The 24550-nt window shown below is 47.2% G+C and overlaps 1 protein-coding gene across 3 annotated transcripts in view; it reads right to left on the bottom strand.

Moving 5' to 3' along the window:
- The window catches only part of hyi (hydroxypyruvate isomerase), a 37385-nt gene extending 14048 nt beyond the window's left edge, over positions 1 to 23337 (bottom strand). For 2 of the 3 annotated variants that reach the window (XM_085983229.1, XM_085983227.1), the window contains exons 1-6: positions 23241 to 23337; positions 17379 to 17585; positions 11834 to 11945; positions 4056 to 4170; positions 3378 to 3456; positions 690 to 739 (exon numbers count right to left, since the gene is read on the bottom strand). In XM_085983229.1, coding sequence (XP_085839355.1) covers positions 690 to 739; positions 3378 to 3456; positions 4056 to 4170; positions 11834 to 11945; positions 17379 to 17580 — 558 coding nt within the window. In that variant the 5' untranslated portion in view covers positions 17581 to 17585; positions 23241 to 23337. The remainder of the gene's footprint in view (positions 1 to 689; positions 740 to 3377; positions 3457 to 4055; positions 4171 to 11833; positions 11946 to 17378; positions 17586 to 23240) is intronic. The other variant, XM_085983228.1, reaches the window with a different exon arrangement.
- Between the last annotated feature and the right edge of the window lie 1213 nt (positions 23338 to 24550).

Genomic DNA, 24550 nt, shown 5'->3' with positions numbered 1-24550 from the left:
CAACACGTTGGCACGACATTCCTCTGTTCACTATTTTAACAGGGCATTAACTCATTCACATCAGCAACAGTAATTCGTGACCTAAAGTTTTCAAAGTAAATCTTTAAGCATGTTTTTTATAGAATAACTGGAGCGATTAGGAGGAAATCGCAGCTGATGATCGCAAACCAGGAGCACTTGTCTACTGCTGATTAGGTTCACCGTGATCACTTCCACCCACTTTTATTAATTATTTATAATACCTAAAGCAGCGTTAATATTAATAAAGAAATTAACTGTGAGCTAGCGTGATGGCTGCGGCTAAAGGTGCTTATTGCTGTGGTGGACACCTCCAGCCAGGATGATGGGTTTAGTTGATGTGGAGCGACGCCCTCACTGAAGGGTTAGATTTCTGACACGATAACTCCCAAAGTTCAGTTGAAATTTACCTGCGGTGGATTGCTGAGAAATATTTCTGCCCACATTACAAACCAGCAATGGGTCACGGGAGCAATATTAATATTCTGAGCGTACATGAATACCCTGGCTGCTGCGCCTCATCAAAAGAGTTTTGATTACTGACTCACCAGGCTTGCTGTTCCTCCACCTCCTCCTCCCCCTCCCTGTCATTATCCAAACTCTTATGTATCCCCAAATCATCGGTGGCTCAGGAAGTTGGGGACTTATTTTCTATTTACAATATCACTCACCAGCTGGAGTTTCAGGTTTGGCCTATCCACCTGCTGCAGAATCTTCACAGCTGCAATAAACAGCACGTCCTTATTAAACGACATACAGAGGATACACGAGGGGATCTGCTGCTCACCAGCAGATTAAACCACTGAGCTCCATCACAATTTTAAACCACATGTTATGATTAATTATACGAGTGTGCGATCTTTAAAGGCTAGGAATAAGATAGTGGTTTTATTCCATCGGGAGTTCGCACAGCAGAGGACCCCTGCATTCTGCTGTACAATAGTGGTAATTGTGAACTTAGGATGGAGACAGGCGGGCTGGTATGTACATCACGAGTGATTGAAAACAGCAGAGAACACGTAGCAAACAATACAATCTCCAAGAGAGGCTTTTATTTTTAGCACAATAAATAATCGTAGTATCATACAGCACAGAAGGAGGCCATTCAGCCTATCGTGCCTGTACCAGCTCTTTGCGAATCTGCTTCCACCACCCTTTCAGGCAGTGCATTCCACGTCATAGCAACTCGTTGTGTAAAAAATTCTCGTCCTCTCCCCTCCCACCCCGGTTCTTTTGCCAATTATCTTAAATCTGTGTCCTCTGGTTATCGGCCCTCCTGCTAGTAGAAACTATCTACTCTTATCAAAACCCCTCATAATTTTGAACACCTTTATTAAAATCTCCCTTTAACCTTCTCTGCTCTCGGGAGAACAATCCCAGCTTCTCCAGTCTCCCCACAGAACTGAAGGTCCCTCGTCCCTGGTACCATTCTAGTAAATCCCCCTCTGCAGCCTCTCCAAATAAGTAATTGTAACTGATAGAAAATCCTGTGCGAGGCATGCTGCTTTAAACAGCAGCTGTCACTGTGTGCGCTCGATCGCTGCCATATGGAGTATAGCAAGACTTCAGGAGTTAAGAGTGCAGCTTTCAAAAATAATCCACAACAAATAAAGCACTGAGCTCAGTCCATGTGGTATAAACCCCAGGTAAACATCATTTCCCAAAGGGCATTATCTCAAACTCAGTTATAAAATACGGTTTACTCCTGAGAATTTAAAATGTCATTTTGGTTATAAAATGATTTGAATCATCAGACCATTTGATTTTGGTGCCTTTGAATTAAGAGTAAACAGCATTAAAAACTAGAGTAAAATACCTAGAGAGCAATTAAAAAAAAAAAGAAATTCTGCTGAAAGTTACAATTGTATAATGTTAGTTTATATTCATCATTTGACTGGTATTTTTACCTCAAGTCCCTCTATCTGCTGTGTACTGTTTGTGTACTACGCATGATGACATTTACTCCTGTTGAACGCAGTGAACATGTTACAGTCATGGCACACTGATACATGAAGTTATTAAAAAAACACATCTAAATGCTTCATGTCTCAGATATTACAACCATGCTAGTTGATTACAGTAGATTTTTCCAGATATATCTACACTATAGATAAATAGATCCTATAGAGACCATCTTTCATACTCAAGACCTGACAGATGGAATTCTTCTAACTTTGGGCAGATTTAAATGAGCCCTTTGTAAACAGTCCTTACAGCACCATAATGATGCATCAAATATAAAAGTGGATAAACCTCGCATTTATCCACATTATATTGCATCTGCCATGCATCTGCCCAATCACCCAACCTGTCCAAATCATACTGGAGTTTCTCTGCATCCTCCTCACAGCACACACGCCCACCCAGCTTTGTGTCGTCTGCAAACTTGGAGATATTACATCTAGTTCCTTCGTCTAGATCATTAATATATATTGTGAATAGCTGGGGTCTTAGCACCGATCCCTGCGGTACCCCACTAGTCACTGCCTGCCACTCGGAAAAAGACCCGTTTATTCCAACTCTTTGCTTCCTGTTTGCCAACCAGTTCTCTATCCAAGTCAGTACCTTACCCCCAATCCCATGTCTGATGGTGTTATTCATTACTGCATATATCTGTGTGTGCATCTGACCTCCTCATTTTGCGTGTTTGTCAAAGCACGCTGTGCAGACATTCTTTGCCGCACGACCAGCCGCATCAAAGAACTTATTGGCCCAGATTTTATGGTGGGTATGGCAGCATACTCTCAGAATACAGCGTCATACCTCCGTGGAAATCCACCGCAAGTTCGGGAATTCCGCCAAATCCCAAACCTGCATTCTGTCAACGTACTCGTTGACAGGCCATCCGCACGGCTCACGAAAAAGCAATTGCTACCGCAAAGTTGGGCTGTTTGCCCACCAACGGCCCAGCAATTGCCTACGGAAATGTTACAGTTGATGCAGACAGGCGGAGACGAGTTTTTCCGCAGTACAGGCCAAGGAGCTGGGAGACAAAAAACGAGGATCTACAGTGCCACCACTGGCGGGATGGTGTAATCACAGTTTCCATCATAAATATGGACATAGGAATTGTGGACAAGATGGGCACACAAACATAAGATTTTTAGTATATTAATAGATAGTTTATAGATTTCCCAATTCATTTATTTTCCACTGATAAGTAGCCTTCAAATATATGAACTAAAGGGGAAAAAAAGCCATGATATATTTGTGTCTCCATCCAAACTACTCGTCACCTGAGTAAATTTAAACCCAATCCTTTTACACTTAAAAAAAAAATAACCTAGCTGCCTGCCTGGGGTATTTTACAGACCCCCTCCCCCCAGTGTAGCTTTCTACAGATCAAGATTCACTCTTACCTTGGTGTGGAGTATTCAGGAAGTAACGGGGATCTGTGATTCGAGTGTTAATAGGTTCAAGCAGCCCCAGCATACCCTCCTGAATAAAAGAAAAAAAAACTTAGTATTAAGTTCAGGTGCTAAGGTTCAGGAAAGAATAAAATTGAGAATGCCATAATTTTTGGGGGGGCGGGGGAGGGTGGGAGAATACAGTACCCAGCCAGTCCCCCATTCCACCAAGGGGCTAGTGCAGCACACCCCACAATGTAAGGGGCCGCTATGGTAGAGGAAAGCCCCTTTGCTTCAGATATAACAGTGTGGGAAAGAACAAAAGAGAAAACAAGAGCAGATTCAAGGATCAAAATTCTAAGTTAGGGACACCAGCTAATTACACCCATAATGGCAGGGCTGTTACCAGTGTCGAACCCCACCAGCTACAGCAACAACCCCAGGCCAAATGCTTTTACCATAAGCTACATAGGCACAATCCTACAGTGACTGGGTCTTAAATTTGCACTTAATCCCACTAACTGCAGAGGCTGAGATGTGCTCTGAATTAAAGGCACCTTTTCAAAACAGATTTCTAGTGAATCGGAGCGAGGAGGAGGGTCCACTTATAGTCATTCTGCACTACAGATATCACCACGCTCCGCATGAATCATTAGTCTTTGACTTTCTACTGTTCGGTTAGATTACTACCTTTGAGAGGATGTCTGCCGCATACTTCAGATTTCCAATAAATGTGGCCTCCATCGCCTTGGTAACAGATGTTCTGTCTAGGCCCACTGGAATACGTCCTGCCATCAAATGGATCCTTAAACAGAAAGAATTTCAGTGCTGCTTAAAAAATATTCTCATTGATATAACACATTATCACTTCAAAATTTACAGTTTAGACTGTAGTAACGTTTTTTTAAACTCATTCTCAGGATATGGACGTCGCTGGCAAGGCCAACATTTACTGCCATTTGCTTCGATACAACTGAATGGCCTGTTAAGCCACTTTCATAGGGCAGTTAAGAGTCAACCACGATGGTGTGGGACTGGAGTCACATACAGGCCAGACCAGGTAATGACGACGGGCTTCCTTCCCGAAAGGACACCAGTGAACAGCTGGGTTTTTACAATGATCCAATCGCTTCATGGCCACTTTATTTTTTACTGATACCAGCTGTTTATTTCCAGATTTTATTTTAAACTGAATTCAAATTCTCAAACTGTCATGCTGCGGGGGGCTGGTTTGAACTCAATTCTCTGGATTATTAGTCCAGGCCAGTGGATTACCAGAAACATAGGAATTGCTAGATGAAAAAAAGACCACGGTTCATCTATTTCGCCTTCTACCACCCTGGTAGTCGCATGATACAACTATAATGGAGTTGTTGACTAATCATAGCGATGAATCTCTATCAATTGATCTGCAACCGACCCAGACACGAGGCGAGGATAAATCCAAAGTCACCTGTTCCTCCCAAGCATGCTAGACTTACCACGTCATGCCTCAAATTACTCATACACTTTATCCCAACTTTTTATTTTCTGAAAGAAATCTATCTAATTTGCATTTGAATGAATAAATACTATCTGCCGCCGCCATATCCCTTGGGAGCTTGTTCCATAGATTTACCACTCGCTCACAAAAATATTGTTTCTGCAAATTAGTTTTGAATTAATCCCCTTCAAGCGCAGGCCGTGACCTCAGGTTCTGCTGTTCTGGTCAAGGTGAAATAGCTTCTCATGGTCCACCTTATCTAGTCCCTTTCAAATCATAAAAACAGCAATCATATAATAACTAGTCCTGTTGTTATATAGATAAACACAGCAATCACAGTTGTATAATTGAGTTATGTCGCTCTGTGCAGGACAGTGTTGGCTGGGGTTGAGTAGAGAATCCTACTGAACTATTAATCACCATTCACACATGGAGTACGTGACTGAGCCTGCACTCTGGGTTTTACAGGCAAAGACAGATAAAGGGGTTTACAATAACTACTCAAACTGTAGAACTTTTTTGGGGCTACTTGTGTTGTGTGTTCTTGCTCTGGACACAGCTCAAGAGTAGTTTAGTTCCAGGTTTATGTTTAGGATTCCTTACATAATAGATACTCAGCTAGGCCACGCTGTGCAGGAGGGAAGTAAGGGGATTCGCTTTGATACAAGGAGGGGGAGGTGAGATAACAGAGGCTGAGGCGAGCTATCGTGCATGTGAAAGAAACACAAACAAGCGCAGCCTATTTTACAGTTCCATCCTCATTACTGGCTGATTCCCATTAGACGCAGGATGTCTCTGGATCCACACTAATTCATTCCAAAAAAAGGTGTATCCTAATTGAAAGTGACCAAACGCTGTTAAAATTAAAGGCCTAGAAATTCACTATGGCCCCGCCAGCTGGCTAACGACCAAAAGTTAGCGCTGGGCGCGGAGCCATGTGCGACCGTCCGATATTCGCTTTTTGCGCCCCAAGTCGGAACCGGCCGCTATTCCAGGGTGTGCCCGCCCCTGCTTGGGGCGCTGAAACTGAATTTCAGCACTCTAAGTGCCACTGCGCCACCCGATGCGGTGCGGCAGGCTGCGGTACTGCAGGCCTCCTCCTTCTCTTAAGGTGGAGGTGCCTGCAACGGGGAGATCGCCGCTGGATTGTGCCGGCAAATGAGCCTGGCACCACGGAGAAGTGCCGGGCTCGCGGAAAGCAGCCGGCAATGCCGCGGGGGGGGTGGTGGAGGAGGCCGGGGAAGGAGGTGCGGGCAGGCGGCCGCCGAAAAAGCGGCCGGCCGCACCTCCACCTTTATGCGCCCCACTAAGGCTGCAGTAAGGCCCTGGTCTCCGGATGTTAGTAGCGGCCGCCACGGAGGAGGCGGCGGCAACTGAATATGGGCGTCGGGCCGGCATCGGGGCGGAAACGGGGCACTGCGCACGCCGATGACGTCATCGGTGCCGGCGCAGCGCTACCGGCTACCGCCGCCATTACCGCCGAGCTCAATATCAGCGCAACCTCCTATACTGGCGCAGAAACCCTCTTTAGGCGGTAACTGGGCGCAAAGCTTGCAGCGCCTTACTGAATTTCTAGGCCAAAGTCTTTAATATCCATCTTTTTGCCCTGCTCTAGTCTCTCTCTCTCTCTCTCCGGCCCTGCTCTAGTCTCTCTCTCTCTCTCCGGCCCTGCTCTAGTCTCTCTCTCTCTCTCTCTCCCCGGCCCTGCTCTAGTCTCTCTCTCTCTGGCCCTGCTCTAGTCTCTCTCTCTCTCTCTCTCTCTCTCTCCCCGGCCCTGCCCTAGTCTCTCTCTCCCAGGCCCTGCTCTAGTCTCTCTCTCTCTCTCCCCGGCCCTGCTCTAGTCTCTCTCTCTCCGGCCCTGCTCTAGTCTCTCTCTCTCTCTCTCCCCGGCCCTGCTCTATTCTCTCTCTCCCCGGCCCTGCTCTAGTCTCTCTCTCTCTCTCTTTCTCTCTCTCCGGCCCTGCTCTAGTCTCTCTCTCCCCGACCCTGCTCTCTCTCTCTCTCTCTCTCTCGCTCTCTCTCTCCCCGGCCCTGCTCTAGTCTCTCTCTCTCTCTCTTCCTCTCTCTCTCTCTCTCTCTCTCCGGCCCTGCTCTAGTCTCTCTCTCCCCAACCCTGCTCTCTCTCTCTCTCTCTCTCTCTCTCTCTCTCCCCGGCCCTGCTCTAGTCTCTCTCTCTCTCTCCGGCCCTGCTCCAGTCTCTCTCTCTCTCCCCGGCCCTGCTCTCTCTGTCTCTCTCTCTCCGGCCCTGCTATCTCTGTCTCTCTCTCCGGCCCTGCTCCAGTCTCTCTCTCTCTCTCTCTCTCTCTCTCTCTCTCCCCGGCTCTGCTCTAGTCTTTCTCTCTCTCTCCGCCCGGCCCTGCTCTAGTCTGTCTCTCTCTCTCTCTGTCTGTCTCTCTCTCTCTCTGTCTGTCTCTCTCTGTCTTTCTCTCTGTTTCTGCCCTACCCTGCCCTGGTCTCTTCCTCTTATCATAGAGTCATAGAGTTATACAGCACAGAAAGAGGCCCTTCAGCCCATCGTGTCTGCGCCGACCATCAATCCCTGTCCAGTCTAATCCCATTTTCCAGCATTTGGTCCATAGCCTTGTATGCAATGGCATTTCAAGTGCTCATCCAAATGCTTCTTGAATGTTATGAGGGTTCCTGCCTCTACCACCCTTTCAGGCAGTGAGTTCCAGATTCCAACCACCCTCTGGGTGAAAAAGTTCCTCCTCAAATCCCCTCCAAACCTCCTGCCCCTTACCTTGAATCTATGCCCCCTTGTTATTGACCCCCTACTAAGGGGAAAAGTTCCTCTTTATCTACCCTATCTATGCCCCTCATCATTTTGTACACCTCAATCAGGTCCCCCCTCAGCCTTCTTTGCTCCAAGGAAAATAACCCCAGCCTGTTTAGTCTTTCTTCATAGCGGAGGCGCTCCATCCCAGGTAACATCCTGGTGAATCTTTTCTGCACCCTCTCCAAAGCAATCACATCCTTCCTATAGTGAGGCGACCAGAACTGCACACAGTACTCCAGCTGTGGCCTCACCAGCGTTTTGTACAGCTCCATCATAACCTCCCTGCTCTTATATTCTATGCCTCGGCTAATGAAGGCAAGTATCCCATATGCCTTTTTAACCACCTTATCTACCTGTTCCGCTGCCTTCAGGGATCTATGTACATGTACACCAAGGTCCCTCTGACCCGCTGTACTTCCTAGGGTCCTACCACTCATTGTGTATTCCCTTGCCTTATTTGTCCGTCCAAAATGCATCACCTCGCACTTTTCAGGGTTAAATTCCATTTGCCACTTTTCCGCCCATCTGACCAACCCGTTTATATCGTCCTGTAGCCTGAGGCTTTCCTCCTCGCAATTTACCACCCCACCAATTTTCGTGTCATCTGCAAACTTACTGAGCATACCTTTTACATTCTCATCCAAATCATTTATGTAGATCACAAACAGCAAGGGTCCCAGCACCGATCCCTGAGGTACCCCACTGGACACAGGCTTCCAGTCACAAAAGCAACCTTCGACCATCACCCTCTGCCTCCTGCCACTCAGCCAGTTTAGGATCCAACGCGCCAAGGCACCCTGGATCCCATGGGCTCTTACCTTCTTGACCAGTCTCCTATGCGGGACTTTGTCAAAAGCTTTACTGAAATCCATGTAAACCACATCCACAGCATTTCCCTCATCCACACACCTAGTCACCCCCTCGAAAAATTCAATCAGATTGGTCAGACATGATTTACCCTTGACAAAGCCATGCTGACTATCCCCGATTAATCCTTGCCTCTCCAAGTGGAGACTAATTTTGTCCCTCAGATTTTTTTCCAATAATTTCCCTACCACAGATGTTAGGCTCACTGGCCTGTAATTCCCTGGTTTATCCCTGCTACCCTTCTTGAATAATGGTACTACGTTAGCTGTTCTCCAGTCCTCTGGTACATCCCCTGTGGCCAGAGAGCTTCTGAAAATTTGTGTCAGAGCCCCTGCAATCTCCTCCTTTGCCTCACACAACAGCCTGGGATAAATCTCGTCCGGGCCTGGGGATTTATCCACTTTTTGGCCTGCTAAAACCGCTAGTACCTCCTCCCTCTCGATGCTAATATGTTCAAGTATGTCACAGTCCCCTTGCCCGATTTCTATGTCTACATCGTCTTTCTCCATAGTGAACACAGATGCAAAAAATTCATTTAAAACCCCGCCTACATCATCTGGCTCTACACACAGATTGCCACTTTGGTCCCTAATGGGCCCTACCCTTTCCCTGGTTATCCTCTTGCCCTTAATATACTTATAAAACATCTTAGGATTTTCCTTTATTTTGCTCGCCAGTGTTATTTCATGGCCCCTCCTCGCCCTCCTAATTTCTTTTTTAAGTATGCCCCTGCACTTTTTATACTCCTCTAGGGCTTCCTCCGTCTTTAGTCTTTTGTAACTGCCAAAAACCCCCTTTTTTTCCAAATGCATTTTTGTATATCCCTTGTCATCCAAGGTTCCCTTTGCTTATTGGTCCCACCCTTGACCTTTGCAGGAACATGTTGGCGTTGTACTCTCTCTATTTCCCTTCTGAAAGTCTCCCACTGCTTTGATGTGGATTTTCCTATAAGTAGCTGCTCCCAGTCCACTTTGGCCAGATCCTGCCTTATCATATTAAAATCGGCCTCTCCCCAATTTAGAACCCTTATTTCTAGAACTATATAGAACCTATAGGCCGTCTTTGTCTTTTTCCATGACCACCTTAAATCTCACCGAATTATGGTCACTGTCGCCAAAATGCTCTCCTACTGACACTTCCACCACTTGCCTGGCTACATTCCCTAGAATTAGGTCCAGTACCGCCCCCTCTCTTGTAGGACTTTCTACATGTTGGCTCAAAAAGCTCTCCTGGATGCACTTTAAGAATTCTGCACCCTCTAAGCCTTTCACACTCTGACTATCCCAATTAATATTGGGGAAGTTGAAATCCCCCACTATTATTACCCTATTATTTTCACACTTCTGAGATTTGCCTACATATCTGTTCCTCTATCTCCCCCTGACTGTTCGGGGGCCTATAGTACACTCCCAGCAAAGTGCTTGCCCCCTTTTTGTTTTTAAGTTCTACCCATATGGCCTCATTAGAGGAACCCGCTAATATATCATCCCTCCTTACAGCAGTAATTGATTCCTTAATTAATATTGCAACACCCCCTCCCCTTTTACACCCCCCTCTGTCTCGCCTGAAGATTCTATACCCCAGAATATTGAGCTGCCAGTCCTGACCCTCCCTCAACCATGTCTCCGTGATAGCAACAATATCGTACTCCCATGTGTTCAGCAACAACTTCAGTTCATCCACCTTATTTGCAAGACTCCTTGCATTAAAATAAATGCCTTCTAGCCTTGCCATATTCCCTTTTCACTTCACATATTTGCTCTGCCTTCCCAGCTGACTTGTTTTTTCCTCCGTATTTGGCTGTAAATCACCCCCTACTATAGTTCCACTCTGTATCCCATCCCCCTGCCAAGTTAGTTTAAACCCCCCCCCCAGCAGTGCTAGCAAACCTCCCCGCAAGGATATTGGTCCCCCTCTGGTTCAGGTGTAAACCGTCCGACTTGTACAAGTCCCACCTTTCCCAGAAGCAGACCCAGTGATCCAGGAAACTAAAGCCCTCCCTCCTGCACCATCCCTTTAGCCACGTATTCATCTGTTCTATCTTCCTATTCCTATACTCACTAGCACATGGCACCGGGAGTAATCCAGAGGTCCTGCTCTTTAATCTTCCACCTAGCTCCCTAAATTCTTGCTGCAGGACCTCATCCCTCTTTTTACCTATGTCGTTGGTACCAATGTGGACCATGACCTCTGGCTGTTCACCCTCCCCCTCCAGAATGCCCTGCAGCCGCTCAGTGACATCCTTGACCCTGGCACCAGGGAGGCAACAAACCATCCTGGATTCACGTCTACGGCCACAGAAACGCCTATCCGTTCCCCTTACTATAGAATCCCCTACCACTATTGCTCTCCCACTCTTTTTCCTCCCTTCCTGGGCAGCAGGAGCACCCCCAGTGCCAGGAAGTTGGCTGCTGCTGCCTTCCCCTGGTGAGTCATCCCCCTCAACAGTATCCAAAGCGGTATACCTGTTTGAGAGGGGAATGGTCACAGGGGTCTCCTGCACTACCTGCCTGCTTCTATTGCTCCACCTGGTGGTCACCCATTTCCTTTCTTCCTGTGCAGCCCTACCCTGCGGTGTGACCAACTCACTAAACGTGTTATCCACGACCCTCTCAGCATCGTGAATGCTCAACAACCCATCCACCCGCAGCTTCAGCGCCTCAATGCGGTCTGCTAGTAGCTGCAGCTGGATGCATTTCCGGCACACATGGTCATCAGGGGCACCGGCAGTGTCCCTGAATTCCCACATAGAGCAAGAGGAGCATAACACGGGGCTGGGCTCTCCTGGCATGACTTACCCTTTAATTAATTTAAATTAATTCACTATCACCAATTAAAGATCTCTAAGGCGCTTGTATAGTCTACCAACAGTCCCTGCTACACCAGAAAAGACCCTAGTAACTATAAACTACAGAGTTAAAGTTTAAAAAAGAGAAATACTCACCAACCAATCACTTACCTGCTCCCTGGTGACGTCACACTCTGATTACTTTTTACCTCTCTCCCCGCTGCCGAGTTGGTGTGCCTTGCTGCTCCCTGCTCCGAACTGGTCGGGCCTCGGTGCTCTCTCCGGTTTTTATACCGGGCTCCTCCTCGCCTCGCTGCTCCCTGCTCCGAACTGGTCGGGCCTCGGTGCTCTCTCCGGTTTTTATACCGGGCTCCTCCTCACCTCGCTGCTCCCTGGAACTGGTCGGGCCTCGGTGCTCTCTCCGGTTTTTATACCGGGCTCCTCCTCGCCTCGCTGCTCCCTGGAACTCTTGCCTGGGCCCTGCTGTTTTAATCCCTTCTGGAGACATGAATTGCCAAAGTGCGTACTAAAAATAGTGTCTGAAAGGTACTTACCGTTTGCAGCCCACAGTTTTAGCATATTTCACTGCTAGATCCAGTCCTGTTCGGAATTCAGCCTGTTGCATCGGAAGTGCTCCAAGCCCAAGTTCTCCTCTCTCTTTATTTCCTGGAAATGAAAAAGCCAACACAGAAATATCAGTGAGAAGTTCTAGTGAGCTGGGTGGTGGAAGGACAGCAGGGATATCCACAGGGCAGCAGGTAGGTTACAGAGTAACACCCTAGACATACAACTGACAGGCTGACACCTCCATCACCCTGTCTTGAGGACCCTGGTCTCCTGGTCATCCTGGATGGTGCAGACCAGCGCTCTGTCATCATGGACCTTCATAGTACAACCAATCTTCCTAGTTACAAAGAAAATGACTTTTATATGATGAAAATTGATTCTGATGATGTTTGCAAAACCGATGACAAAACTGGACATAACACTAATCGGTTCACTACTCAAGTATTTATGATTGGATCTAAACATATTATCAGGAGTTGACTATCTCTCCTCTACACTTTCTCCAGCCTAATAATTCATTGTGTTGGACATGCAATGTGGATTTTGTTGTGTCCGTCAGTAGTAAGACACAGACTGCAGGAGAACGGTACAACAGGTGTTTACTCAACGTGGCTCACTCTGGAACGGAACTGTACAGATTACTACTCAGTGCTATATACAGGTGTGGTCACTGCCGGCACTACAGTATACATAAGCTGTAAAAAGTAGTTCCCCCCTTAAAGGTATATACATTACAATTCCTCCCCTTTTAGATTAACAGTACCATAACACTCATTTAACAATTAAATATCAAACTAATTACAATTAACACTTTTAACATACAACGTTAGCTGAAAATAGTCCATTTATATATTCAGTCTTTGGGGAGGCTTTCTGATCCTTTCTGGATAGTACCTTTCCCGAGTGCCTTGCTCTTGGTGCGGAGGCAATTCTGGCACCCTGTCGTCGGTTGGGTCATCAGCTTCCGATGCTACTGTTTCTGGGGTAGATGCGACCTGTACGTCGGGTTCCTCACCAGGTACGTATGGGCGAGGCATGGGGTTGACTTGTACCTGTGACTCTAGGATCTGGTCAGCATGGCGTCTCACGATGTTCTCCCCAACGTCCACTGTATACATTAGTGGGCCTTGCCGTGTGCATATCGTTCCTGGCTGCCATTTTTCTGTTCGGTAGTCGCGGGCCAAGGCTGGTTGCCCTACATTGAAGCTCCTTGTTGGCTTCTCATGGATGTGCTGGAATTGCTTACTCTCAACATCTCTTCGTACGTTTGGTCTGAGCAAATCCAGGCGAGATCTTAACCTTCGGTTAAAGAACATCACGGCCGGGGCCTGGTTGGTGACTGCATGTGTCGCATTCCGGTAGGCAAACAGGAAATTGTCCACCTTATGCTGCAGCGGAATGTTGTCATTGTACATAGCCTTTATTGCCTTCTTAAAGGTTTGTACGAACCTCTCAGCCAATCCATTTGTGGCTGGATGATACGGGGCGGATGTGTAATGCCTTACCCCATTCTTCTTCATAAACTTCCGGAACTCTTCGGACACAAACTGTGGTCCGTTATCGGAGCAAATCTGTTCTGGCAAGCCGTTCCTGGCAAAAATGGTCCGTAGGACTGCAATAGTTATCTCCGTGGTGGTGGAGGACATTTTGATGACCTCAGGCCATTTCGAGTGCGCATCCACGGCTATTAAAAACATTGAGTCCATGAATGGACCAGCAAAATCAATATGCACCCGTTGCCATGGAGATGAGGGCCACTCCCATGGGTGTAGAGGGGCATGTGGTGGTGCATTTTGGACTTTCTGGCATCCTGAGCAGCTCTTGGTCAGGTCCTCGATTTGTTTATCGATTCCCGGCCACCACACATAAGCCCTGGCAAGGCTTTTCATTTTTACCCCTCCCAGATGACCCTCATGAAGCTCATTGAGCACTCTATCCCTTAACTTGGGTGGAATTACCACTTGGGATCCACACATCAAGGTCCCCCGGCACATTGACAGCTGTTCTCTTCTTGTCAAGAATGCTGGCAACAGTGAGTCGCCATGTGCTGGCCATCCCTTCACCGTCAACTCATATACCCGAGACAGTGTCGGGTCATTTCGGGTCTCCTTTTCTATACGAGCGTTAGTTACCGGTAGGTATTCAACTATAGTCGAATGAAATATTTCGACAGGATCCACTGCTGGTGCTTCCTCCGCAGTAGGCAGTGGCAGGTGTGATAGCCCATCAGCATTTCCATGCTGTTTCGTGCCCTTATATTCAATCTCATAGTGGTGCGCCCCTAGAAAAAGTGACCATCTTTGTAGTCGTTGCGCAGTCATCACCGGAACGCCCTTCTTCGGATTAAAAATGGAGACAAGAGGCTGGTGGTCAGTCAGCAAGGTGAATTTCTGCCCGTGCAGATAGTGATTGCACTTTTTCACTCCCCACACTAGGCTGAGGGCCTCCCTGTCAATCTGGGCGTAGTTACGCTCGGCTGAGGTTAGTGATCGTGACGCAAAGGCTATTAGCCTCTCTGAGCCGTCCGAGAATTTGTGCGACAGCACCGCTCCAATGCCGTAGGGTGACGCATCACACGCCAACCGAATTGGTAGTGCTGGGTTGAAATGGGCCAATACCTCTTTCGATGTGATTAGTGTTTTGCTCTTCTGGAAAGCTCGTTTACATTCGTCACTCCACTTCCATGGCACTCCAGTTTGCAGTAGGGTGTTCAGTGGGTGTAGTATTGTAGACAAATTTGGCAAGAACTTATGGTAGTAGTTTACCAGCCCGAGTAACGACCTCAGTTGTGACACGTTTTCCGGTGCTGGAGCCTTGACTATTGCCTAAATCTTCTCTGGGGACTTATGTAACCCCTCTTTATCGATAACGTGGCCACAATACGAGATCTGTTTTTTAAAAAACTCGCATTTGGGGCGGTTAGCTCGGAGCCCATATTCCTTCAATCTAGTGGGCACCTGCTCCAGGTTGGTGAGGTGATCACTGTCATTTTCGCCCGTGACCAGGATGTCGTCCAAATAACACTGGGTCCCTGGGATCCCTTGCAGGACTTGTTCCATTGCCCTTTGCCAAATAGCCGGAGTTGATGCTACCCCGAATACCAGCCGGTTGTATTGGTAGAGACCTTTATGGGTGTTGATTGTGAGGTATTTTTTTGATGCTTCTTCTACCTCCATTTGCAGATACGCCTGGGCCAGATCAATCTTAGTGAAGCATTTCCCTCCAGATAGCGTGGCGAAAATATCTTCAATCCGCAGAAGTGGATATTGCACGGTGTGAAGGACTGGGTTCACTGTTACTTTAAAGTCCCCACAGATGCGAACCTTCCTTGGTTCCCCAGGCGTGCTGCTCAACGACTTTTTCATCACAGGGACGATGGGTGTAGCCCACTCACTCCAGTCTACCTTGGACAGTACTCCTGAACGTTCCAAACTCTCCAGCTCTGCTTCGACAGCTGGGCGGATCGCATAAGGTACCGGTCTGGCCTTAAAAAATTTTGGGCTTGCGTTTTCTTCGATTTTAATTGTTGCTGTCATGCCTTTTAGTGTTCCGAGTCCTTGCTGGAACACTTCTTGCGCGTTGGTTAGGATCTTTGACTGTCGCCCAGGCGTGACGTCGTCATCCTTTTTGGCAGCCACAGTCAGTGCTTGTATGGAATGCCAATCCAGCTGTATTTTCCGGATCCATTCACGTCCCAGTAATGGTGGTCCTCCATCTTGCAATACATACAGGTCTAGTTTTGGTGTTTCCTTACCGTTATATATAACGGTCACCCTTATTTTTCCTTTGGGGTAGACTTTTTGCCCCGTGTACGTCTTCAAAATAATTTTTGTGTCTCTCAAGGGTATGTGTGAGAATAGCCGCTCGTAGTCCCATCAGTTTATGACTGTTAGGGCTGATCCTGTGTCCAATTCCATTTTTACCTGGACTCCTGCTATCTTGAGAGTGACCCAAATGGATCAGTGATCCTCCGTTTTGATCACATTATGTAGTTTCAGACAACTCAGCTCCCTGTTTTCGGAGTTGGTATCACTCTTTTGTTCGTCTGAACTATTCTCCTTCACCTTATGTACCTTCTTGTACTTTTCTTTTGGAGATTTCTTATTGCTGGTTTTCTTTCCCGACTGCAGACTCGTGCTATGTGTCCTACTTTTCCACACTGTCTGCACACTTTGTCTTTGAACCAGCAATCATTGTGGTCGTGTGTTGTTCTGCCGCAGCGATAGCACTTCTCTGTTCTGTATGACATTTCATTTGTGCCATATTCTTGCGGTCTCTGTTGTATCTCTGCAGCGCCCCGTGCTGCTGCTTCATATGATACCGCAATGCTGAAAGCCTCTTCCAGCGTAAGGTCCTTTTCAGATAAAAGCCGTTTCTGGGTTCCTTCACTTTGAAGCCCACACACAAACTTGTCCCTTAAGGTATCTGCCAGTCCCGTTTCAAACTGGCAGTGTTTCGATAGTTTGCGCAGTTCTGTTAAATATTCAGCATTGCTTTCATCCTTATGCTGGTTCCGTTTGTGAAACTTGAATCTTTCTGCTATCAGCAGCGGTGTGGGGTTTAAATGTTCCTGTAGTATCGTCACTATGTCTCCAAAACTCTTTTCCACTGGCTTCGCTGGGGTTACTAGATTTCGTAATAAGCCATACGTCTTTGCACCCATTAAATTTAACAATACCGGCGCTTTCTTGTCATCTGACACCTCATTTGCCTTGCAGTATACCTCTATTCGTTCGACATATGTAGTCCAATCTTCGACTTCATTGTCAAATGTGGTGATACTGCCACTCTTCGGCATTTTGGGTGTGGTTTAAAATGGCATCTCCCGCGCTTTCCTTCCTCCCCCGCTGCTGCCAACGCCGCTTTCGGCGGTCCTCGTGGCAATGGCGGCGCCTCGCGGGTTTCTGCGCGTCTCTCTCCCTCTCCTCGACGCTGCTCGGCCCCTGAACACCGGCTGCACCCTGTGCGCTCTGCCCTCTCTCTCTCTCTCTCTCTCTCTCACTCCCGTCGACGCTGCTCGGCCCTTTGCTGTGCCGCTCGGTCGGGCTCTAGCCCGCCGCTGTCCGGGTAGGGTCTGCGCACTACCTGTTGCCAGCCCGTTTCGCTGGACCACCGTGACTGGAAAGCCAAGCCTGGCTCTCAACAGCCTCCCCCGCAATTCTCGAGTCTCTGCTGGATGACTGGGCGGTTGCCCGTGGTCGACGCCCGTGTCTCTGGCCTTGACCTCCAATCTACTGGTCTCCGGGAACGAATCCCTGGGAGGTGATGCAGAGTTGCAGGTAGGATCGAATTTGCCTCGTCGCCAATGTTGTGTCCGTCAGTAGTAAGACACAGACTGCAGGAGAACGGTACAACAGGTGTTTACTCAACGTGGCTCACTCTGGAACTGAACGGTACATATTACTACTCAGTGCTATATACAGGTGTGGTCACTGCCGGTACTACAGTATACATGAGCTGTAAAAAGTAGTTCCCCCCTTAAAAGGTATATACATTACAGATTTGATATTAATTCAATACATATATATTTACCTGGCGGGGTATTAATCAGTATAATCTCCACTCCATTCTTCTTTAAAGCTTTCTTTAACTCTGTCGCTTCAGTCCCGTATGGCCATGCCACCTCCACTGCTTTGAATCCAGCCTGGGCAGCTGCCTCCACCCGCTGGGACAGAGTATCCATCTCTGGGAAAAGCCAGGAAAGGTTGGCAGCGAAGTGCAGAGGACACGACATTGCTACTGCAAACCAAGTGTAAGAAAATGCATCAGAGAAAAGCTTTGAAATGTCCAAAGGTGAGATCTCATCCTCTAAAGGTCACAGAAGCACAGATAGAGCTGCCAGAATTGCTTTGTGCGATGCCATTACCACATGGCTATTGAAGGTATTGACTGAATTACTGCGATTCAGCATTGCCACATACAAGTTGTACTCAGATTTAATGGATTATTCCATGTTAAATTAAACAACAGGAAGCAGGTATGGATAAGTCAAATTGCTATTTTTCAGGTGTCCAATTAAGCAAATTTAACAGAGACTTAAAATCTTCTACTCTTTTTGAATGATATCCATTAAACAACAAATGTTCCCCAATTTTTCTGCAAAATATGAATTCATTTGAGAATTCAATTATGGAACTTTATTATCTTTCAATGTAATGCCACAGTAGGTGATCCAAGCAATGTGTGATCATTCCAAACTACCAACTGTGATTACATCATTTTGTGCACTTATTTTGAAGGGCAAAAATAATTTAAAATTTCCCAAATAATTGCCAGAGGGTAAACCAGCTTCTCCACAAATGTTGTCCATCGCGTAACTTTTGCACGGGCTTTGGTTTTGTGTCCTTTTGTAGTGATGGTTAACGCATCATGAAAATTCCTGTCAGATGTTCCTCAAGAAAGGGCACGAAAATGTCCAGGTGTGAAGTTAAAGCCATGCCGATTTATTGTTAAACTCGTATTTGCAAAAATTCAGCCCAACTAATTTAAAGATATTTTCAAATGTGAATTGGATTCACTGGAAGGAATCTCCACAGGGGTCAGTCTCTGACTGAAGTGGTACATCACCCAGAGTGGCATTCAATACTGCCTCTGTATCCCTACCAGTCCGAACACCACAGAGCTCTCGGATCATCTGCCAATTGTGTCGAGGTCAGTGACTGGTGATCTCTGATCAGTGTTGTCAGAAGGTGGCCAAGTAAGTTGACTCCATAGTCAAACTGTACTGATGCAGAGACTCTATCAATGTGCAACCAAGGAAGGGGGTAAAAGAACACTTTACATATATGAAAGATCCTTAATGTGCAAAACACATGCTAACTGGCCATCTAATGTGAGAGAGAAATGCACTCACTCCCTTAACACTCAGAGAAAGAGAAATCACACCAGGGTAGAAATTGGTTATGGCCCATTTTTTGGCAGCCTGCTTTCCAACCGAGAGGCTCAAACCTCACCTAAAATTGAGCTCATTTGCTTAGTTTGGGCGAGCTGCCAGTGCCTGTCATGCCTCCACAAGCGGCTCGTACATTTTGTCTGCATAAATGTCGGGCCGCAGGCCTTGCCGACAGTGGCCCGAAGGAGGTAAGTCCCGGAACGGGGTGGGGCTGGTGAATACTGTGGCGTCGAGGGAACACTTCTGCTCCTCCTGATTCCACAGCAACGCTATTGGAAAAACATTGGCCCAGAAATTCGGGTCCCAACGCGTGAGTACGCATTGTGTACTCACGCGTAGGCCCAACGAAAGTGCCGGTTTCGTGCATGCACTGCGCATGCGCGGGAAACCGGCACTTCCGTTCTCCTGAAAGAAGGGGTTGACAGGTGGAACGCGTGCGCTGGAGCGGCAGCGCGTACGCATCAAACTTACTTTTTTTTGCAGGTTTCTCCAGGAGGGCAAGTCTCCAGCAGTTACACTTTTAAAAAGCAGTCGCAAGGCCTGCTTTTAACAAGGTAAGTGGTGAATTAATTAAAATTAAAACATTTTTTCCACAGGTTTATTATTTTTAAATACTTTAAAGAAAGGTAAGTTTATTTTTAGCCCCATTAGAAAATGTAATTAATTTTTTCAAAAATTTAAATTATTGTTTAAAATTGTTATTTCATGTAATTTATAGTTATTTTAAAAATGTGATGTTTTAAAAAAAAAATTATTTGAAGTTTTAGTGATGTTTTGGGGCTTATAGTATTTATAGGTTTGACAGCTCTTCCTGTCAAATTTATGAATGAAGCATTCCCTGCTACCATTGGCTCTCCATGGCCCACATGATCCCAGGGGGCGCTTCGAACTAACTGTGCCCCTGGGATACGCAAGCACTGCGCGCCGGCAGTTGGAGCAGGCCCAGGATCGGAATCCCACGCGGGCCCACAGCTCAACGGCCGGCGCGCTAGGTAAATGCAGGTCAGGGGCTTGCACCCGCGGGAAGCCCCCGACCCGAATTTCTGGGCCATTTTTTCTAACAATCTAACCCTTTCTTGGCAGCTGCTGTTTAGGCCAACAGTGGCTGCTGAGGAATCTTGAGCAGGGCAGCCCCAGCGCAGACCGGTTTCTGTAAGGCCGGGGGGGGGGGGGGGTTAAAACAGGCAGTAGGCCCCGTCATAGGTAAGGGACCTCATGCCTGTTTCAGGCAGCCGCCAGGGACGTCTGAAAGAGTGCCCGGCCCAATTTCAGTCAAATGTCTTTCAGGCGCCCTTGGGGCACGGGACATTGGTCCCCGAAATTGGACATCACTGCGCCCATTTTATGCCCATAAAACGTGTGCAACGCGCACCAATTTCTACCTCGCCACATCGCCTGCCAGTGTGTGAGAGAGAAAATTGCAGCAAAGCACCCAGGCTGACAGCATGCAGATGTAATTGCCTATTACTGTTGCAGAGAGAAAGTGTGAGACCAAACACAGCATATCTAACCCAGCACTGCCACAGAGTGAGATTAGGGAGATAATGAATTCTACAATCATTAACTTTTATAGTTAATTATTAAACTTTAGAATTTTAATCTTCATTGATGGAATAGAGTTCTGGAACTTGGCAGTTGATTTATTATTGATATTTTTGTTCTCCCCATTGCATATAAATTGACTTAAATGAATAAACCCCATACTGGTTTTAAATTAAGTCATTCTAGTAAAAGACCTTAGGGCCAATCATCTTGTTACAAAAAGCAACCTGCTTGGGTTTCCATAACAACAAAGCACTTAGGAAAAAAGCTGGAGGAATTGGGGGATGCAGAGAAAGGGTGACTACTAAAGATATTTACAAATAGATGAAAAACACCTATTTAGAAAATAGGTATATATAAATCACTGTTTCAATTCACCAATCTGATTGTATCACAGAATCCCCACAGTGCAGATAGAGGCCATTTCGGCCCATCTAGCCTGCACCGACACATATCCCACCCTATCCCAGTAACCCCACGCATTTAATCCCCTAACACTAAGGGTCAATTTATCATAGCCAAATCAACCTAACCCGCACATCTTTGGACTGTGGGAGGAAACCGGAGCACCCGGAGAAAACCCACGCAGACACGGGGAGAATGTGCAAACTCCACACAGACAGTCGCCCGAGGCCAGATTTGAACCCGGGTCCCTGGCGCTGTGAGGCAACAGTGCTAACCACTATGCCACCGTGGCCCCCATCAACGTGCAATTGGGGGAGGGGGTAAAATCAATGGCAGCTTTATTCATATGTTTGCTGGGAAGTATAGAGGGCTATTTTGAACAGGTCGACAGAAGGTGACATTGGACAAAAATGAAAGAACACACAATCAGGTCGTGTCCAAAGCTGGAATTCAGGAAACAACCAATCACTTAGATTACAATTGTAAGAGCAGAGGCAAGAACATACGTGAGTGAAAAAAAAAATCACACAATCTGGGTTGGGAAGAGAAATCCAGTTCTGCCTGGTTACCAACTCTTTCCAACTGCAACGCAAGATTGTGACAGGGTATTAGGGCATGGTTGCTTCCTTCCCCTCGCCCTGACGTCAAGAGACAGGACTGGTGGGATGACACCCCAACCAGAAAGCCCACCCGTTCCGCCTATCCTGCGGCAGTGTAAGTGCGGCCCACAGTGCCGTGTCCCAAAGGCAATAAATCACAGATCGATCGAATGCCATTAGGAAAGCGGAAAGAATGATTTCTTCTGTCTTCGGCCACAGTGGACTAAACCCCAATGGAACAGAAGGTTGCTGCTATTCCTAGCTGCGCCCCTGTGGGAGGACACCCAGTAGATACCATGAATGTCGCAGACTCTTCTCCCATGTATGTAAGTAACAACAACAACTTGCATTTATATAGCGCCCTTAACGTAGTAAAACGTCCCAAGGTGCTTCACAGGAGCGTTCTCAAACAAAACTTGGCACTGAGCTACACAAGGGTATATTAGGACAGGCGTCCAATAGCTTGGTCAAGGAGGTAGGTTTTAAGTAGCATCTTAAAAGAGGAAAAAGATGCGGAGAGGTTTAGGGAGGGAATTCCAGAGCTTAGGGCCTAGGCAGCTGAAAGCGCAGCTGCCAATGGTGGAGTGAAGAAAATCGGAGATTTGCAAGAGGACAGAATTGGAGGAGTGCAGAGATCTCAGAGGATTATAGGGCTGGAGGAGGTTACAGGGGTAGGGAGGGGTGAAGCCATACCCAGCAATACCCAACTCTACCTCGCCACTATTCTAAGGCTGTTGCTGAAACTTTAACGATCTAGCTGACATCAACCCCTGGATAAGCCAAAATTTTCTTCAGCTCAAATGTCAGATAAACTAAGGTCTTCCATCTTTTCTCCACCCCGGAGCTACGTGGCTCTGGCTCCATCAACCTCTTTGAGTGCCCACTAAGACTAAATCTGGTGAGGCACAATTTTAGCTGAGGTTTTACTCCACATCTGGTCCATCAACAAGACAGTGTTCTTCCATCTGTATAACACTACATGTGGACATCCCTATATGGCTCGGTTATTAGCACGTCTGCCTCTGCTTGAGAAGATTGTGGGCTCAAGCCCCACTCCCCAGCTTGACCGCATAGTCTAGGCTGACACTTCAAAACAGTACTGAGGGAGCCATTTATGTCCTTATTCCACCTTACCTGAGTGATCTCATCCAGTCATCCATCCCAGCCCGCAAATTGCGTTCATCTGACTTAGGTTTAATGCTGGTTCCCCATTCCCTCACTCCACTGCCAGAGGCCACAATGCCCTGCTCTCTGGCATTCTCTCCCAAAACCAATCTGCTTCACAACCCCTCTCTCTGCCATCTGAAAACCAGCCTCTTTCACCATGCCTTTGGTCATTCCCCCACCCACCTCCTCCTCCATGCCTGTCTCTCCCTTGTAAAGTGGTCTGAGACATTTCTTTTACATTAGAAGTGCTATATAATTGCAACTTGTTGCTATTTTGTCATTCACTGAAATCCCAAACTCACTGCGACAAAAATAATTACAAGAATAGTTTTCACCAATCGCCTGTTTATCAGTAGAATCCGGTGTCATGCACTGAACTTTTCCCCTCCAGCCACCACAGAAACTCATTATCAGGAAGCGACTGAGTCCCTAGAACTGTCAGAATAGAATTCCAAGAATCATTAAATATTTTAATGTAAACTAATGTCAATTGGTATACTGCATAAAGTTCTGTATCCACATAACAACCGATTCTTACGATCTTTTCTGTCAAACCTGCTTATTTACAGTTTGTAAAGTAGGCCTTGATTTCCAGCAGCCTAAATTTGAACACTACCCCAGTCACAGCACTCTGTGAACAGGATAGCATGAAAATAAGGCTGCAGGAAACACTGAGGCCTACAGTAGATTCTAACATGCAGAATACATTTAACCACAAACATAGTTTGTTAAAAAACAGCTCCTACAAAACAAAAATACTTTGGAAGGAAATTTTTATCTTAAAAATACCTTTTTAAAAGTGTAATAATGCATTCCACCCTAAACTGCTGCTCATTCACCTTCCACTGACTGCACACACTGACCCAGCAAAACTATACGCTCCATAGCACCACTCAGTGGCTCCTACTGAGCTTGTTTTTTCCCTGTCAGGAGCTCCAATCACAGGCAAAGCCATATGTCCTGTCCTAAACTACATTAGTTGAGTTATAACCCGTACTGTGTGTAACTATCGGGTTAACTTCTTAGTGCATTAAATCAGAGTTCATTTTTACTCCCATTTACTTTATTGAGAGGTCTGTGTACTTACTGTGCTTTCTGTGAGATCAGATGCATTGTAACGAGTGCACAACTGAATAGCCAATCTGGGCACACCTGCAGTAAGGTTGCTGAGCCACTTGTTAAGGTGTTAACTTACAAAGCTCAAACCTGCAAAGAATGAGCTAATAGAAAGCGTGGGAGACCTGCCCCATCCGGGAGACCCTGCATTAGCAGAGCCTGGATTGAAAGAATTATCTGCAGGGCTGTTCTTTGCCGTTCTTTTTGCAAGGCTTATCACTCGCAAAGTCAACGGAGGGGCTGCTCCACCCGCCGGCCCGTACCGCACTGAGGCCCGAGCCAAATTCGGCTGCAGGCCTCATCTAAAAATCGCCAGCGAGCTGTGGGCGCCAAACTGGCACCCCGCTGCAGCCCGCCAGTCAGGGAAGGTGGGAAATCGTCCGTCTCTCACATACAGCCGGCTGGCAGATTGGGTTGGGTCGAGGGGCGGGTGCCGGGGCGGTGGCCTCAAACACGGTGGCAGCGGGACAGAGTTTTTCTCCTGGGCCCACAGTGATGGAAATTAAACATTTCTTTGGTTTTTTTTGAGTGGCCTCCACTGGTCCCTTTTAAGGACCACTAGTTGGGTTGCTGAAGACCTGGTACAACTGGGTGGAACACGTGTGGCACAAGCTCTGCCCATTTCTACCTGAATTTTGTATATGGGGTTCACACAACTGTAGGACCCTGATTTGCATATTTAAGGAGCAGCGGTGGCAGGCGGGCGGACCTGCGAGGGATGAGGCGGCTGGGCGGCGGCAGTTGAAAAGCGGCTCCGAGACCAGGTAGGCCTCAGAGCAGCGGCGGCAGGCGGGCGGACCTGCGAGGGACGAGGCGGCTGAGTGGCGGCAGTTGAAAAGCGGCTCCGAGACCAGGTAGGCCTCAGAGCAGCGGCGGCAGGCAGGCGGACCTGCGAGGGAACGAGGTGACCGAGGCGGCGGTTTTAAAAGCGGCTCCGAGACCAGGTAGGCTCACTAATCTGCAGTCTCCGAGCTCAGAGGGAG

The sequence above is a fragment of the Somniosus microcephalus genome, chromosome 3, assembly GCF_052327205.1.
Source record: "Somniosus microcephalus isolate GS21.2 chromosome 3, FLI_Smic_1.0, whole genome shotgun sequence".
NCBI lineage: Eukaryota > Metazoa > Chordata > Chondrichthyes > Squaliformes > Somniosidae > Somniosus > Somniosus microcephalus.
This window is presented reverse-complemented; position numbering and strand designations above follow the sequence as displayed.